The sequence below is a fragment of the Barbus barbus genome (genome assembly GCF_936440315.1).
Source record: "Barbus barbus genome assembly, chromosome: 8".
Taxonomy (NCBI): Eukaryota; Metazoa; Chordata; class Actinopteri; order Cypriniformes; family Cyprinidae; genus Barbus; species Barbus barbus.
This window is the reverse complement of record NC_136736.1, coordinates 649782-669246: the sequence shown is the minus strand read 5'-3', so window position 1 is coordinate 669246 and position 19465 is coordinate 649782. Positions and strand designations below refer to the sequence as shown.

General features: G+C 36.6%; 1 protein-coding gene across 1 annotated transcript in view; it reads left to right on the top strand.

Annotated features, from left to right (window-relative positions):
• Nucleotides 1–16525, top strand: part of LOC306874153 (NACHT, LRR and PYD domains-containing protein 3-like) — a 28180-nt gene extending 11655 nt beyond the window's left edge. Inside the window, exons 2-7 of the mRNA XM_079423970.1 lie at nucleotides 612–791; nucleotides 1251–3323; nucleotides 6491–6664; nucleotides 11488–11661; nucleotides 15096–15142; nucleotides 15220–16525. Coding sequence (XP_079280096.1) covers nucleotides 658–791; nucleotides 1251–3323; nucleotides 6491–6664; nucleotides 11488–11661; nucleotides 15096–15142; nucleotides 15220–15749 — 3132 coding nt within the window. The 5' untranslated portion in view covers nucleotides 612–657 and the 3' untranslated portion in view covers nucleotides 15750–16525. The remainder of the gene's footprint in view (nucleotides 1–611; nucleotides 792–1250; nucleotides 3324–6490; nucleotides 6665–11487; nucleotides 11662–15095; nucleotides 15143–15219) is intronic.
• Nucleotides 16526–19465: the final 2940 nt, after the last annotated feature.

Here is a 19465-nt window from a genome sequence, read left to right as displayed (position 1 = left end):
TGTGGAACTTTAATGATATCTGCAATATATATGTTGGTTCTGTTCTGTTTACCCTGGGGGGGTTATTGCTGCTCTCCCTGCTCTTATCCATGCTAGACTGCATGGATGCGCAGGGAGTTCTTGCTCAGAACAGAACCGTACCACCAATACAAATTGTATGCTAATTGTCAGTCTTTGACGACAGTGGTCCTGACAGAAGTACTTTTTTCCCATTTTCGAACTGTCACCACAGGCATAAAATGCAGCAAAGCTCGCTTAAGTCAACAGATTTTACTAATAGAGCTGCCAATCTCTGTGTAAATATAACATGGTACTGCCATCTTTCAATAGTCACTTTTTCCCACCTGTAATTTGGCTCAGAATCTCAGGTGAAAAAATTTTGTTTGAAGCTGTCTAAAAATAGTGGATTACTCAGTAAATATACATCCATGACATACAATATTTTGGCTTTCTTTTTAAATTTTATATTTCTTTCATCATACAAAATATTATTAAAATCACAAATTTGAGCTGGAGACCTGATTTAGTTTTATAGAAATTGAATTACCCATTTTGCATATATGTAACATGATAACTTAAACAAAATTATGAGTTTTCATTCCATTTTGCAGGCTGTAAACAACCCCTTCTCATTGAAGAGGCAGTACAATATCTAAAATGAATCACGATAAGGGGAGAGAAGAGAAAGATGTCAAGAGAGCAGAATCTTCAGAACCAAACTGGGTGTCTAAGAAGAGTGACAGCTGTGCACAAATTATCATCAGCGATGAGCCAGCAAGGTTTGACCCAAGGTGAGACAAAGCAGTACTTGAGACCTGAAACTAAATTATCATATTGAGAAAAAAGATTATAGAAAAAAAGCTACCCAGGCTCATTGGAAATATGTGCCTTATTTATATATTATTATATATTATTATATGGTGTTCTATTCAGTGGCAAACATTATGTCAAATACCTGAGATCTAAAGATTAGAAGAGCAAAGATAAACCATACAGTATATATGCTTGGTGTGTGCCTAATATGACAAATATGTTTGTTTTCTATTCCATTCAAAGATTATATGAACTTGTAAACATTTGTATGGTGCAAAAGTTCTGACAACTTTTTGTTTCATCTTTACATCACAAAAACCTTTTTAAGTTTTAACATGTGTGTGTAGACTTTTTTTTACATCCACTCTATATCTGTGAAGAGGAACAAATTTAACTCTCTGAAGTTGTACGATGATGTCTGTGCTTTGTCTCTACAGTGGTGGAAAGGATAATCTACACCACAATCAGTCTCGATGTGGAGTTTGTGAGCAGGTTCTGAGAGACCCAGTCTCAATCTTCTGTGGACACATTTTCTGCAGACAGTGCATCAGTACATACTGGGATCAGTACGGACCATCAGAAAACTATAAATGTCCTCAGTGCAGAAAGAGATCTAGAACATATCCTGTTCTACAAACATACATAATTATGGGAAGATCCAGTTCTGCTGATTCTGTTCAATATTACACTCAAAAAGCCCAGCAGGATGAAACAAGAGACCTAAAGAAACCAGTTGATGATAAACTACAGAGGGTCAAAGAGCAGCTCAAAACCAGCATGAAGAACAAGTATGAGAGATTATTTGAGGGGCTGAAACTGCAGGAGAATGAAACCCTCCTGAACAGGATCTACACACAGCTCTACATCATAGAGGGAGAGAGTGAAGGAGTGAATGAAGAACATGAGGTTTCACAGATGGAGAAAACAGCCAGAACACAACACTCACAAGACTCTCCAATCTACTGCAATGACATCTTTAAAGCCTCACCTGAACCAGGATGTGAGGAGAAAGACCAGATCAAGACTGTTCTTACTAAAGGCATCGCTGGAATCGGAAAAACCGTCTCTGTGCAGAAGTTCATTCTGGACTGGGCCGAGGGAAAAGCCAATCAGGATGTAGATTTCATGTTTGTGCTTCCATTTCGAGAGCTGAACTTGATCCGAGATCATCAGTACAGTCTTCACAGACTTCTGCTGGACTTTCATCCTGAACTTCAAGATCTGGACTCAAAGATTTATGAGGAGTGTAAAGTTGTGTTCATCTTTGATGGTCTGGATGAAAGCAGAATCACACTGATGTTTTCAGATGCTCAGAAAGTTTGTGATGTGACTGAGACTTCATCAGTGGGTGTGTTGATGTCAAACCTCATGAAAGGAGAGCTGCTTCCCTCTGCTCTCATCTGGATCACCTCCAGACCAGCAGCAGCCAATCAGATCCCCTCCAAATACATCAACCGTCTGACAGAAATTCAGGGATTCAATGAGCCTCAGAAGGAGGAATATTTGAGGAAGAGAATCAGTGACCAGCATCAAGCCAGCAGAATCATCTCACACATCAGAAAAGCAAGAAGCCTCCACATCATGTGCCACATCCCCGTCTTCTGCTGGATCTCATCCACTGTGCTTCAGAAGCTCCTGGAAGAAGATCTGAATGCAGAAATCCCTCAAACTCTGACTGAAATGTACATCCATTTCCTGCTGATTCAGATCAACATGAGGAACCAGAAGTATGAAGAGACAGATCCAGAGAAACTCCAGCAGTCCAACAGAGAAGTGATTGTGAAACTTGCTGAAGTGGCTTTCAAACAGCTGATGAAGGGCAATGTGATGTTCTATGAGGAGGACCTGATTGAGAGCGGCATAGATGTCACTGAAGCCTCAGTGTATTCTGGAATTTGCACTGAGATCTTTAAGGAAGAATCTGTGATTCATCAGAGGAAAGTCTACAGCTTCATTCATCTAAGCATTCAAGAGTTTCTCGCTGCTTTCCATGTTATTCACTACCATCTTTGTACTACAATGGAAGCACTAAAGTTTATCACACTGCATAATATGTTTAAAGCAGCAATAGACACAGCTCTACAAAGTAAAAATGGAGAGCTGGATCTGTTCCTGCGGTTCCTGCTGGGCATCTCACTGGAGGCCAATCAGACACTCTTACAGGATCTACTGACACACACAGAGAACAGCTCAGAGAGCATCAGAGAAACCACACAGTACATTAAAGAGAAGATCAAAGATGGACATGGACTCTCCACTGAAAGATCCATCAATCTATTCCTCTGTCTGCTGGAAGTGAAAGATCAGACTCTGTTCAGAGAGATTCAGGAGTTTGTGAAATCAGACAAACACTCAGAGAAGAAACTCTCTGCTGCTCACTGCTCAACAATCTCCTACATGCTTCAGATGTCAGAGGAGCCGCTGGATGAGCTGGACCCCATGAAATACAACACATTAGACGAGGGAAGAAGAAGACTGATACCAGCTGTGATCAACTGCAGAAAAGCTCTGTGAGTGTTTTCTTCTTGTATACTCATTGAAGACACTTAAAGAGTTTACTTAACCTGACAATGAGATGCAAGTCTCTTTTAAAGGTGTTTAGAAATGTAATATCATAATTGTTATTTGGGTTGACAAGAGGTGATTGACCTTTTTTAAATATTCTATAAATTCTACACAGTTGTAATAATAATAAGTGCCTCTTATCTCTTTCAACCCTAGCGTTTTCTTTAAAAAGGTTTCCAGCCAGTGCCAGATTTTTGATCATGTGATCATATGCACAAAACTTTCATGGTCTCCAGTATATTTTCAATAATGCCATCTGCTGTTTTTGTTCAAACCAAAAATCTAAAAATGTAAGATGTGTAAGACTTGATATGATGTGTGTGGTTTAAATTAAAATAATTATTTATACGTTAGACTCATCCCTTTTCTTAGAATAAAAAAATAAATAAAGCTATAACATTTACATTTATTCATTTAGCTGACGCTTTTATCCAAAGCGACTTACAATTGCTATATATGTCAGAGGTCGCACGCCTCTGGAGCAACTAGGGGTTAAGTGTCTTGCTCAGGGACACATTGGTGTCTCACAGTGGATTCGAACCCGGGTCTCTCACACCAAAGGCATGTGTCTTATCCACTGCGCCATCACGACCCCTATAATAATGTAAGGTTTGTCACTTTATAAAACCTTTTCTGTTTGTGGAAACCTGTATTTGAAACACAGGTGTTTACAAATGTCTTTGCAGACATTTTATGGTTTAATATGCTATCCTAAACACACACACACACACACACACACATACACGTACGTATGTGTGTGTGTGTGTATATATTAATATATATATACAGGTGCATCTAAAAAATTAGAATATCATGAAAAACTTAATTTATTTGTAACTTATTTCAAAAAGTGAAACTTTCATATATATTTTACATTAATAACATGTCTAATTAATTACATTTCAAAAGTTTTTTTGTTTTAATTTTGATGATTAGCGCTTACAGCTCATGAAAGTCAAAATCCAGTATCTCAATATAGATACTTATATTTGAATATTTATATTTGAGTTTCATTAAACGACCATCTCAGTATAAATTCAGGGCATCTCTTGTTCTTTGAAACCACAATAATGGGGAAGACTGCTGACTTGGCAATGATCCAGAAGATGAACATTGACGTCCTCCACAAAGAGGGTAAGTCACAGAGGGTCATTACTGAAAGCTGTGGCTGTTTACAGAGTGCTGTATCAAAGCATATTAAATGTAAAGTTGACTGGAAGGACAAAATTGGGTAGGAAAAGGTGCACAAGCAACAGAGATGACCGCAAGCTTGAGAATACTGTCAAGCAAAGCTGATTCAAACACTTGTGAGAGCTTCACAAGGAGTGGACTGAAGCTGGAGTCAGTGCATCAAGAGTCTCCACGCTCAGACGTCTTCAGGAAAAGAGCTACCAAGCCACATCTGAAACAGAAACAATGTCAGAAGCATCTTACCTGGACTAAGGAGAAAAAGAACTGGACTGTTGCTCAGTGGTCCAAAGTCCTCTTTTCAGATGAAAGTTAATTTTGCATTTCATTTGGAAATCAAGGTCCCAGAGTCTGGAGGAAGAGAGGAGAGGCACAGAATCCATGTTGCTTGAAGTCCTGTGTGAAGTTTCCACAGTCAGTGATGATTTGGGGTGCCGTGACGTCTGCTGGTGTTGGTCCACTGTGTTTTATCAAGTCCAAAGTCAATGCAGCCGTCTACTAGGAGATTTTAGAGCACTTTATGCTTCCATCTGCTGACAAGCTTTATGGAGATGCTGATTTGCTTTTCAAGCAGGACTTTAGCACCTGCCCACACTGCCAAAACCACTTCCAAGTGGTTTGCTGACCATGATATTACTGTGCTTGACTGGCCAGCTAACATGCCTGACCTGAACCCCATATGGAATCTATGGTATATTTTCAAGAGAAAGATGAGAAACAGTCGATCCAACAATCCAGACGAGCTGAACGCTCAATAGAGCCTCAGAAGAACCACAGGCTGATCATTTCCTCACTGATGCTGGAGTTTGTGCTAAAGGAGCCCTGACAAAGTACTGAGTGCATAAATGACCATACTTTAAAGAACTTGAACTTTTCTGCAAATTCTTTTTTTGATTGATCTTAGCAAATATTCTAATATTTTGAGATACTAAATTTTGGCTTTCATGAGCTGTAAGCTCTAATCATCAAAATTAAAACAAAAAACTTTTGAAATGTCTTACTTTACATTTAATGAATCTAAAATATATATGAAAGTTTCACTTTTTGAAATAAATTACAAAACAAATTCAGTTTTTCACGATATTCTAATTTTTTGAGATGCACCTGTATATATATATATATATATATATGTGTATATATAGATGGCAATTTGTTGCCTATACTATGCAATGTTAATTCACTTTGAAAATGCTTGATTTGACCTTTGGAAAAGGTGTAAGAACCCTGGTACAAATGCTTTGATATTTTTAGCTACAGTAGGTACATTTAACAGTAGCATTCAAGTAATAATCTGAATAAACAAATGTAAAAATAAAACACGACATAGACTTCACTGCATTAATTAAATATATACTGATTCTTTTTGAAGCTACTGAAGTTATTTAGTCAACAGCAGTGTTATTTTGTCTGTATTTTGTTTAATTAATATAAATGAGACAAAGTAATTTTGACCTATGTTTAAGGTTATTAGGTGGCTATCACTTTGAGAGTGAATTCATGGATCTAATGTAATAACAGATCCGAACTGTTTACATTCATTCAATGATGATCTTTCTTCAAAGGCAGATCGTGGAGGCATTTTAATTGTTTATGACCTTAAATCGTGATATCGCACACCCCTAATTAAAATCATTTGTGGATATTATTGAAAATAAGTAAAATCATTATAAAAATGTAGGGTTATGGCTCTTTTAAGAATTTTGCCAAATCAACTTATGCTCAGCTGAAACGGATTGTGATTGCAATCTACCAGTTGTACAACACTGAGATAGACCATATCATTTTGAAATGTTGTATTCCGTGGCACCTCTTATTTGTTTTGCCTTTTAATTTTTTTCAACCAATTGTGTTAAATGTTGCGTTATATTTTATATACATAGCTATGCATTACACTCACTGAATCTTGTATTTGGCTCTCCTTCAGATTGTCCAGCTGTAATCTCACTAGTCAGTCATGTGAAATTGTGGCTTCAGCTCTACAATCCTCAAACTCTGTCCTGAGAGAGCTGGACCTGAGTAACAATGACCTGCAGGATTCAGGAGTGAAGCTGCTCTCTGAAGGACTGAAGAATCCAAACTGTCAGCTGGAGGTACTGAGGTGTGTAACAGTAACATGTATCCATGTCTATTTTCTAATAGAGTCCCGGAACTCTGGAAGCTGAGCCTACCTATAGCTCAAACAACAGAGCATGGTGCTTGCAAAGCCAAAGTCAAGTTGTCTGTTCCTGGGGAATTCATGAACTGATAAAATGAGTGACTTCTTTGCAATGAAAGTCACTCTGGAGTATCTTAAAAGGCACAAATATACAGAAGTTGTACAGATTGGTAATACTTTGGCATGAATTTCTATAATGCTCCCAAAAATGAAAGTTTACTCATCCTCATGTTGTTCTAGATGTGTATGACTTAGTTTCTTCTGTGCAATTCAAAAGGAGTAATTGTGTCCAAGTTGCTTGGTGCTAAATATGATTTTAAACCACTGGATATCGCACAGGAGCATAAGCATCTCAGACCAAAACAAACATGTGCTTCGGCCACACCTCTGCCCTTCCTTCATGCTATAATATAAGTAAGCTATATAATATAATATAATATAATATAAATATGCTATAATTATAATGTAAAAAACATGGCCAAGATGTTTTCATTCATAAAGTGTAGTATTTTATAGTTTTTTGATATCACTCAGAATCACAGTCAGATTTTGATCCTGCTGCTGAGGTTAATGTAAGTTTGAAAAGGAGGGGCTCACATGCATCCCCGGCTATGCCAGCTGCCAATACACTGGATAGAAAAGATTAGATCACAACACACATAGAGGGGTTGTGACTTCACTTTTTGCTAAGAATTTCATTACTTCACTATGTCTTTACATAGCAAATAGTTGTTTGCTGATTGTGTGTGTCGACCGATAGTGGATTTTACTGATACCGATAGTTAGGTTGTCTGATATAATCAACCTATATTTTTTAAAAGTGATATTGTATTAAAACTAAAATAGTGCTTTACTATAAAAAAACCAAAAAAAAAAAAAAACTGTACTGAACCATACATTGTAAATGAATAAAAATATTAATATTAATTATTTATCATAAAAGTTAGTCCAAAGTTTATTAACTAATGTTAACAGTAAAAACTTTAAGACAAAGGAAAATCCCACACACTAGTAATACTTGCAAAGGTATCAAAATTAATTGTATTAACATTTCGGTATCATGACCTTCTCTTTCTCTCTCTCTCTCTCTCTCTCTCTCTATATATATATATATATATATATATATATATATTATTTTTGGTAAAAAAAAAAAAAAGAAATGCAAATATTTAAAAATTAAAGGGTCACTAACTTTGTCAATTCTTTCACTGCTTTAATTTTAAAAATTTTTACTGAACTATAGCATAAATTTGTCCTATGGTGTGACACAGCAAAAATCAAGAAGAAAAAAAAACCTCTTAATAATACATAAATAGCAAGAGAGAGATTTATCTTCATTGTTAGACACTTATTTTCATATAGTGCTATTTATTTAATATCAAATTATAATTAACAATTTTTTCCCCATGACTTGTTGGACAATTTCAAGACAAATTTTGACAGCAAGACAAACTTTGCTGTCATTCATTCAAAACTGCTGAAAATTATACCATTTTAAGTTGAGTGATATTTGTATCTCCCCTATTGCAATACTCAACAGTTTTTTTTTTTTTTTTTTAAAGATATTTTGAGATAAAAACAAATCTGTTTTTATGTGTGTCACACCATAGGAGATTACGTCACACTAAAGGACAGAAATGGTTGTTATTCAATTATTTCTATTTAACTTTGAACATGTCAAAGGAGAAAGTTTAATTTTCATACAAGCAATATCAACATGTATTTTAAACAAAACAAAAAAATATTCATCAACACAATTCAGTCTCTTAGTTAATCAGTATGTTACTGAAAGTCTTCTAGCCCCCCCGCTACATGTGACTGAGGCAGGTAAGACAGTGTGAGGAGATTGAAATTTTTTTAAATTATTTGTATTTTATTTAAAACACAGTATAATCAAAACATACATAATGAAGGTCAAAGACACATTATTGTGCACACTGATCTAACCACAGAGATGTGAACAGACTTTGAGTCATTCCTGCAACAGATTCTGTTTAACAAGTAAATCATACCTGATATTTACTTGTCTTATTTAAGTGTTTCTGCTTATTTCCATGGATTCAAGAAAAAAAACAATCAGTAGTCAAGGAGCTTGTTTTACCATAGAATATGAGTGTAGTTGAACATCTGATGTTGGTACAGCGCTCTCAGAGAAAAACGGTTTGAAGAATGTCAACAGGATTCATCTGTGGTTCAGGTATCTGATATAAAATACAAACAACCAAAAAAACAAAAAAAAACATTTGTGAGCATGTTAATATCAGGAGCATCTATATATATATATATATATATATATATATATATATATATATATATATATATATAGGTTTTATAGACTCACGCATGCTTTGTATTATCATAAACAAAAAAGACATTTTAAATCTGAGAATTTATTTATTATTGTTTAGTACGCTATTATAATCTATTTTTGAACAGTGTAGGCTATTAATCATAAACATGTTCTAAACATACTTAGACTCGTAGCATTCATCATGTTACAGTGTACTCTCATATTACTTTTATTGTTTTATATAGAGCATGGAAACATCATCGTGCCTTAAGAAATTTAAATACAATGAATTGTCCATCATATTCAAACACTGTAGTCTGGAATTACAGTTTGGGAGAAAAACAACTATGATTGTGCAGTCATATAGTCTAGTATGCATGATTTTATAGAAGCTGTTATGATTCTGCAGCCATAGACTCACGTATGCTGTGAACTACAAAAGGATGTACTTTGCACCATAAAAAAAGGATATTTTGTATCTGAGAAACTAATTGTTATTGTTTAGCACGCTATTAAATATATTTGTGAACATTAAACATTCTTCTAAACATTCTTAGATGTATAGCATTCATCATGTTGTCGTTTGGGAAAAACCCAACTAAACGCGTTCAAGTTTATGTCACAATAACACATTAACTAATGCAAAAAAGGAACATTACTTAATCACCAGATCAATCTTCTCTTCTGGATGAACTCTTGCTCTTATTTTGAGAGAAATCCAGCCTTTAATCAGCGTGTCTTCTTCCAGAAACGAACAGTAGCCGTGATGGGCGACCTCCTGACTCTTTGTTTATGTTGAGCGTCTCCATGTGCACGCGGCTCACGTGGTTATTTACATATGGGATCGCATTAGAAATAATGAGTTAGACATTAAAGACTGAACATCGTGCTGGTTTCATACGGATTACTTCATCACAGAATGTTTGTTTTTGATACGTTTCTGAGTTACAGTTCATTTTAGTGACGTGCTTCAAAAAGCAGTTCGCAGAGATGGAGAAGACAAAGAGCGCACCCAGTTTGTTTTCTTTTTTTTTCCAAAACCACAAAGTTTTGTTGTAATCGTGAGTGCTAGTTTGGTATGTTTTGAAGCTGTGATGCTGGTTTATGTTGATCTTTTGCTGGTTTATGCTGGTCTTAAGCTGGTCAGACCATTTTAGGACCAGCTTAAACCAGCCCAAACCAGCATCCCATGCTTCAAAACATACCTATACCAGCATATGCTGGTTTTTTTCAACAGGGTTTTGCTGCTTTTTTTGGAACCTGTGACATTTTGTTCACAATTCTTTTATGAATAGAAAGCTGAAAAAAACAGCATTGATAATAAATCAAGATATTGGAATGATTTCTGAAGGATTATGTCACACTAAAGACTGGTTTAAAGGCTGATAAAAATTCATTTGCATCACTGAAATAAATTACATGTAAAAAAAAAAACATCTTTTGAACGGCAGTTGTGTGTGTGTGTGTGTATATATATATACATTTTATCTAAATATCTATATATCTAAATAAAAATAGACTATATTCAGTATATGATCCAAAGTAACTAGTAACTAACTACTTGAGTAGTTTTTTTATCCGATACTTTTTTACTCTTACTCAAGTAACTATTCAGACTATTACTTTTACTTTTACTTGAGTAAATATTTCTAGAAGTACTTTTACTTTTACTTGAGTACAGTTTTTGGGTACTCTACCCACCTCTGCCGTCGACCCCCAGAGGGTTAATACAATTCTTTTTGATACTTTTGCAAGTATTACTAGTGTGTGGGATTTTCCTTTGTCTTTTGCTTTTGACCTTTTTTGATCTTTGCCTCCTATGCACATCTATTGACTTCAGGTGTGCGAAGATTGATTGTTAATTGAACAGAAAAAACTTTATAAATGTATAAATTTATAAATGTATTAGTAATAATAAAAATAAAAAATAAAAATATTGCAGTCACACATTAGGCAAAAGTGCAGCATCTACAACTCACAGGTATCACATACACCGGAGCCACAGAAACACAAACATGTTGCTGAAAAATGCACAAAACACAATTTTACAGCCTAGGGTGAAGACATTATGCACATTAACAACAATTTGGGACAAATATAATGTAATTTAATGGAAAACAATGTGAATGGCGCTCTGTGGCGCAGCAGAATTTTCTCACATGTCAAAACAAACAACACGAGGTGTCAGTGATTTCTGCCTCTAGATGCAGCTCTCACACTGTATAATGACAGTGGACATTCTCAGCAACGGACGCAACCCGGAAAAACTATCAGCATGAATTTTTGCCTATAACCGATAGTTCTGGAAATCAACTATCGATGGCAATTAATTGCTAAAACTGATACATCGGTTGACCTCTAATACACACATCATATATAGCACCTTTAAATATATAAAACTACATTAATGGGCAGTGGCCGTCAAGCTCCAAAAAGGGAAAACCTGAATGACATTTCAAACCTATTCTCTCTGTAGGTTGTCTGGCTGTATGGTGACAGAGGAAGGCTGTGGTTATTTGTCTTCAGCTCTGAGTTCAAACCCCTCACACCTGAGAGAGCTGGATCTGAGCTACAATCACCCAGGAGATTCAGGAGTCCAGCTGCTCAAACACAAACTGGAGGATCCAAACTATAAACTGCAGATACTCAAGTATGTGGGCTAGTTAACTTGTGTATCTTTCTGCATGTGATCTTTTTTTAGAATTTCTTTAAAAGTCTGTTTCAGTGCTCCGGCTGTTTTTAGACTTAATCTGACTGTCGTTATTGAATATATATATATATATATATATATATATGTGTGTGTGTGTGTGTGTGTGTGTGTGTGTGTGTTTATCCATAGTTATTCGAATGCTAGAAATACATCCAGCTGCCTTCCCAAGTAAAAACTGCCAAATAATGTTTACAAGTATGATATGTAATTTTCAGAGGGTGGGGAGATGGGGGAATTCTCCCCCTCTATATGTCTCTGCATCAATTGAATGATTATCTTTATTTATTTATTTTTATTCCCAGTGAATAGGAGTTAAAACTCCCAACCAGGTGACACTACTCCAATAATAGACCATGCAAAAAAACAAAAAATTATATATTTAAAATGTTGCCAAGCAACATTTCAAACAACAGTAAATTCTAAAATCAGGAAAAAAAAAAAAGAAAAATTCCTGAAGTTTGTTATTATTTAAAATTTTGGTAACATTTTATTTTGATAGTCCACTTCACACATTCTACTATCAGTAAGTATCTTTGCAGCTACATGTCAACTAGCAGTCATTAGAGTATTAGTAGACGGTCTGCTTCATATCTTCTAACACTTTATTATAATGAGTCCACAACATACAACATACTGACTGTCAGAAACTATCAACTTATTCTACTAACCCTAAACCTACCCTACTGAGAATTAGTAGACATGTAGCTGCAAATTAATGAGAATTAGTTGACATGTAGTTATAAAGTTACTTATAGTTAGTAGAATGTCTAAAGTGGACTATCAAAATAAAGTGTTACCAAATGTAAGTATATGTACATTTTTATACTTTTAAAAAAATATATATTTTTTTAAATAATATTATTTAAATTACCACTTAGCCTGTTGACAATAACATAACTACCAATTCAACATATGGCCAGATACGTTTTCAGTGGACTTTCACAATTTGCTTTGCTTGAGAATGCAGGAAAATATACAGTTATGTGTTTTTATGTGAGTTAGTTTTTCATCAAATACAATGCAATTTTCAGCAATCGAAATCTGGCAGCAACAGCGCATTATTCCGCTTGGGCATGCGCTTCGCGGACAGCTTACCTCTTGCATGAAATCAGCTGCATACCAGCAAAACACTGAGAACGCGCTACAATCCTGACGAGTCATAGCGACAAAGTGGAGGTGCCAAAGCTGCAGAGAATCCGCTTACCCGGAAGCTTCTGTAACTGACGTAGATTTACAGAAAATTACCATTGTTTTTCAAATAAATAATTTTACATACTTATTCCCAACACTTTATTAATCTTTAAGTTGCATCTCAAATGACAAGGGATCAACTTATAATCATGTTTATATTAAATAGCCCGTGAAAAAAAAATTATATACATATATATTTTAACTCATTCTCATACAGTGAAGCACTTACAATTGAAGTTAATGGGGACAATCCGAAGGTTGTGGGTTCGAGTCTCGGGCCGGCAGGGATTGTAGGTGGGGGGAGTGAATGTCCAGTGCTCTCTCCACCCTCAATACCACGACTGAGGTGCCCTTGAGCAAGACACCGAACCCCCAACTGCTCCCCGGACGCTGCAGCATAAATGCTGCCCACTGCTCCGGGTGTGTGTTCACGGTGTGTGTGTGTTCACTGCTGTGTGTGTGTTCACTGCTGTGTGTGTGTGTGTGTGTGTTCACTGCTGTGTGTGTGTGTGTGTGTGTGTGTGTTCACTGCTGTGTGTGTGTGTGTGTGTGTGTGTTCACTGCTGTGTGTGTGTGTGTGTGTGTGTGTGTTCACTGCTGTGTGTGTGTGTGTGTGTGTGTTCACTGCTGTGTGTGTGTTCACTGCTGTGTGTGTGTGTGTGTGTGTGTTCACTGCTGTGTGTGTGTGTGTTCACTGCTGTGTGTGTGTGTGTGTGTGTGTGTGTGTGTGTTCACTGCTGTGTGTGTGTGTGTTCACTGCTGTGTGTGTGCACGATGGATGGGTTAAATGCAGAGCACGAATTCCGAGTACGGGTCACCATTGGCCGTATGTCACTTTCACTTCAATTAGTGGTCAACTATGCCAAATTAATGCCACATATACTTAAAGGGATAGGTCACCCAAAAATTAAAATTAGCTAAATATTAACTCCCCCTCAAGGCATCCTAGGTGTGTCTGACATTCCTCTTTCAGACGAACACATTTGGAGTTTTATTTGACATTGTCCTGTCTGTTCCAATCTGTATAATTGCAGTGAATGGTGCTCCTGTTTCTGAATCCGAAAAAAAAGTATCCATCCATCATAAAACTACTCCACACGGCTCCAGGGTGTTAATAAAGGCCTACTGAAGTGAAACGATGCATTCGTTTAAGAAAACTATAAACTATAATGTGCAGCTTCTGGTGGCTCAAGCAGGCACGTTCACGACAATGTGGTCGAGCATATGACGTTGGTGTGATGAAAACAACAAAAATATGGTTCTTGAAGGGCTTGCCAAACTGGTAATAGCACTGGCTCTGAACTAGCACCTGGTTCATGCTGGTGGAAAAGAGGTATCAGAGGACCTCAGGTGATGAACCAACCCTGAATCAACATGCAAAAGTTTGATAGCACCATATAATCATTGCTGTTAACAGTGTTCACTGTCTATTTGATGGCACCTTGGAAGTTACGTCACCAGCCTGAGACACAGATCACAACTGATCTACTCATTGTTGATTAATATTAATACTGATTCTTAATATTAATACTATTAATAAGTCCCCAGTTTCTTTAACAGTAAAAACAGTCAATATTTGAGGCACGAGATGAAAGTTGCGTTTGAATGAAACCAGAGTGTTTGCGGCAGTGTGATATGAGAGATGTGAAAGAAGTGCCGGTGTCAAATACCCGGACGAGCACTGTGTTTTTTTAATGTTGCTAATGACAGTGGATGTTATCAGGGAATTACACAACTCAGAATGTGGTGACTGACTAATAACACACCTCAGAATGTTATGAAAACACCGTTAGTCGCCTCACTTTTTCACCTAACGCTCAGCGTGAAACAGCCTTAAAGCTAGAGAAGTCTTAGTTTAAGGTCAAGCTGACTTAAAAAGCATTATTAAATTAGTAATCATTAAAACCAAACAAATACTACCTAATTTTATATTTTGATATTGGGTGTTATTTTACACCGAAAGACATGTAAGATCTGATACAGAGCTTAGTGCCCTAAAGGAATCACTAATCACAGTACACTTTTAACACCTTTATCGGATTCAAATGCAGATTTTTAATAATTTTTCCTCAAAACATGGTACTGCTGTATGTTTTACACAAGAGTGAAACTGTTTCAATAGACAGTAGTTTTCAGCCCGTTGAACATTATTTATTTGTGTGTACATTTCTGTCACTGTTCAGTTTGGACCATGGAGGATATTTCAGGAACGTTCCAGGACTGAAAAAATGTAAGTCCTCTCTGACGAACACACTGATGCATATTTAATGATGCCATAGATATTCTGACCTCTCTTCTTGTGTTCAGATGCCTTTGATCTCACACTGGATCCAAACACAGCACACACTCGTCTCATTGTCTCTGAAGAGAAGAAAAAAACAACATGTGTGAAAGAGCATCAGCCATATCCTGATCATCCAGAGAGATTCATTCACCATGAGCAGGTTCTGTGTGTTGAGAGACTGACTGGACGCTGTTACTGGGAGGTTCAATGGAGCGGCTGGAGTCATGTAGCGGTGTCATATAAAGGAATTAACAAGAAAGAAGGGAGTGACAGTCGATTTGGGCTCAATGAAAAGTCCTGGAATCTTTACTGTTGTGAAACGATTTATTGTGCTTGGCACAAAAATAATAACATAAATATTCCTTCCCCTTCAGTCCTGTCTAATAGAGTAGGAGTGTATGTGGACGTGTCGGCCTGCTCTCTGTCCTTCTACAGCGTCTCTGACACACACACACTCACACACTTACACACATTCAACACCACATTCACTGAACCCCTCTACGCTGGGTTTGGACTTTATAATGATTCCTCAGTGTCTCTGTGTCAGATTTAACATCATATTGTATAAAAGCAACAGAGAAATCACACACAGTGGAATATTCAAAAGGAAAAATGAATTATTTACATTTACATTTATTAATTTTTGTAATTATTAATAAATTTTTTCCACAATAATTGGAAGTTGCTTTTCCTAAAAGGCTCAAGAGACTAAATGGAGATCCTTACTTACTTTTCATCAGCAAAAAAGGTATTTTTCCTAAAATTCCTTAGGAGAAATTAAAGTAGACACAAATGGGACATAAGAAAGTTTTGAGAAAATAGTCAAAAATGAGAAAGTGGTGTGAGAGACATGGGAAATCTCTTTTGTCTTGCTATAATCTCTTTCATGACTCAGTGTATGATGTTGTAGAGGTCTTTTTTGTAACTTAATAGGAGACACGTGAGGGTGTTAAGGGTATGGTGAACAGAAAACTTAGGTAAAAGTCTCAATTTGATATTCATGTTAATTTATGTATAGGAGATGGTAAATATCTCATTTTTATTTTTATCTCCTCTGGGATGTATATTATAATCTGAGGTTGTGTAGTAAAATTTATGTTGTGATTATTCTGTCTCTCTCCTTAATTGCGTAATATTAAATCACAAAGTGAATATTAATCACATGCATTAAAGGGATAGTTCATCCAAAAATGAAAATTTGATATTTATCTGCTTACCCCCAGGGCATCCAAGATGTAGATGACTTGTTTCTTCAGTAGAACACAAACAAAGATTTTTTTGCAGTCTTTCAGTCATATAATGTCAGTCAATGGGACTCACAGCTTTGAGAAAAAAAACAAAAAAACATACACAGACAAAACCAAATTAAACCCTGCGGCTCGTGACGATACATTGAGGTCTAAAGACACGAAACGATCGGTCAGAGGTAAAAAACAATATAAATACTGTTCAGTTTCTTGCACAGAACGATTGTTTCATGACTTTAGGCCTCAATGTATCGTCACGAAGGACCAGCTTAACCCAGCTCAAACCAGCATCCATGCTTCAAAACCTACCTAACCAGATACACCCAATGAACTACCTGTACTCTGTTTGTGACATGTTTACATGTTTGAATATTGTAGATCCAGGTATGTATATTTTCAATGTGCTGTAAGCACCTAGTTTAATCAACGACACTTAAAATTAGTGCTCGCAAGAAGATTTAAAAATTCCGACCTTTTCAGAGACAGGATAAGAGATATCTGATCATTACAGCTTACAGATTTTATAAACTCAATGGGACATGAAGTTTTAATTCAGCCCAAATCAATCTGAAAAAGCAATTGCTGGTAAACATAGAGCATCATATCACCACAGATAAATCTGAAGTGCAGAAGGTTGAATGAGAAAAAGTAAAGTGTATTGTTTATTAACGCTCTAACAACTACAATTCAGATACATTTACATTTATTCATTTTACAGATGTTTTTATCCAAAGCGACTTGCGGTTGAGGAATACACTATCAGAGTTATTAAGTGTTCTTATACTACCTTGTCAGCAACTTAACACTAGGTAGAGCGTGCACTATGCAGTTATCAAACAGAAATACGTTGCAAGCTGATGAGATAAGAACCCCAGAATCCACCTAAACAAAAAACAAACAAACAACAAAAAAACACACACAAATTAAAATCATTTGACAACTATCATTGATATACTTTTATACTCTTATTGTATAGTAAAGTCATTAGGAGCAATAAAAGAGCATGGCTCTGACACTGAAATCAACCGCACACTCATCACAGCTAATGAAAACACAGAGCCAGGTGTTTTTTTTTTCTCCATTTTTGTCACAGATGGAGTTTTGGTTCCTTGCTAGTGTCGCCATTGGCTTGCTTAGTTAGGGATGCGAGCTGAACTAGATAATAACATCACTGAATCATCAATGAACTGACTTAGCTGGAAAACGACTCTTTGTTATTGTCCTCTTGCATTATTGACAAACTATTTTAAAGCTGGTTTGTTGTAAAGCTGCTTTGACACAATCTGTATTGTATAAAGCGCTATAGAAATAAAGGTGACAACTTGAATAAACGAACATGAACATTGAGATTACACAGCTAAGTATGTAAACCTCTTTGAAATGCAAACAAACACGAATGCTTATCTAATTTAAACCTGTTCTCATGTCCGCTACTTGTCGATCTGCATGCTCTAGACCAGAGGTCCCCAACCACCGGGTGGCGACCCACTACCGGGTCGCGAGAACGTTTGGGGGAAAATGTGAATAGATATGAGGCGCTGTTATTTATTGTGCGTAAATGATTTTTCTAATTATTCTGTATTTTCGTTGTATGCGATTGATATCGAGTAGCAATTTGACGATTTCATGTTAAATCAGTAAATAAAAGATTGCTCTGATCTGTCATATAGGCTATTAGGGCTTAAACGTGTCACAGTTGATCAAATCGGTATACTGCGCACTCTGAAACACGTCTCTATGCTTGTGGGGGTTTGGGGTTTGCAGTTACGTCGCAATACTGGAAATATTTCTGTTTTAAACCATGAAGGCGAGCCAATGGATATCACAACAGCAACGTGCAAACTTTGCGCAATAGTTGTGCCGGTGAACATCTTAACTTCAGTCACAGAAAGTGAAAGTAAAAAAAACTGATGGAGTTCTCTAACGCTGCATATTCTCAAGAGACGAATATACTTCAACATGTGCTGATAACAGTATAAATGAATCGACCTGTTTTAAAGACCATCCACAACAACAATACCCCCCCCCACCCCCGGTCCGCAAGATATTTTTCAAACCGTAACTGGTCCACGGTGTAAAAAAGGTTGGAGACCCCTGCTCTAAACTGTGTTCTGCTCCAGCTGTTAAACACAGATGCGTAAAAGCTACTGCTGATTTGCTTAACATTTCACTCCTCTATATGAATGCAAGACTGTTAAACATGACACTTTGTTTAAAACTTGTTTATTGTTGCTTATTTTGAAATTAATTGGGCATACTATGCAATTGCACAGTGATATGGGATAAAAGAACATTCACTTACCTTAGATGTTGATTTCAGATGCTATCTGACGCACGGTGCAACTGCTACAACAAGCACTAGCCAAATATTTGAATGTCAAGCAGCAAGCTCTTTGGCTGCTGATGTGAAGAGAACCAATCAACTGAATAATGATGTCCTTATGTCAGATTGAGTGAATCTACTGGACTGTACCATCTAGAGTTTCATGAAAGAACTTTGATAAGAACTAACTCACCTCTTTGATTATTTTTATTAAATGTATGTTGTAATCCCCATTTGTCATATTTAGTTGATAGTTATTTTAATACATGTAAATTAATCCGGAATTTACATATAGTGTAATTTACCTGCACAGCACCTGGACACTGCACAGCACTGTGACTGCAGTGGATTCATTCAGATTCCTGGGCACCACCATCTCTCAGGACCTGAAGTGGTACAATCACATTGACTCCATTGCTAAAAAAGGCCCAGCAGAGGTTGTACTTTCTTCGCCAGCTGAGGAACTTCAACCTGCCACAGGACTTACTGAAACAGTTCTACTCTGCCATCATTGAGCCTGTCCTGTGTTCATCCATAACTGTCTGGTTTGGTTCAGCTACCAAAACACACATCAGACGACTAAAGTGGACAGTCAGGACTGCTGAGAGGATTATCGGTGCCCCTCTGCCCTGCCTCCAAGATCTTTACATCTCCAGAGTGAGGAAAAGGACTGGTAAAATCACTTTGGATACCCTCACA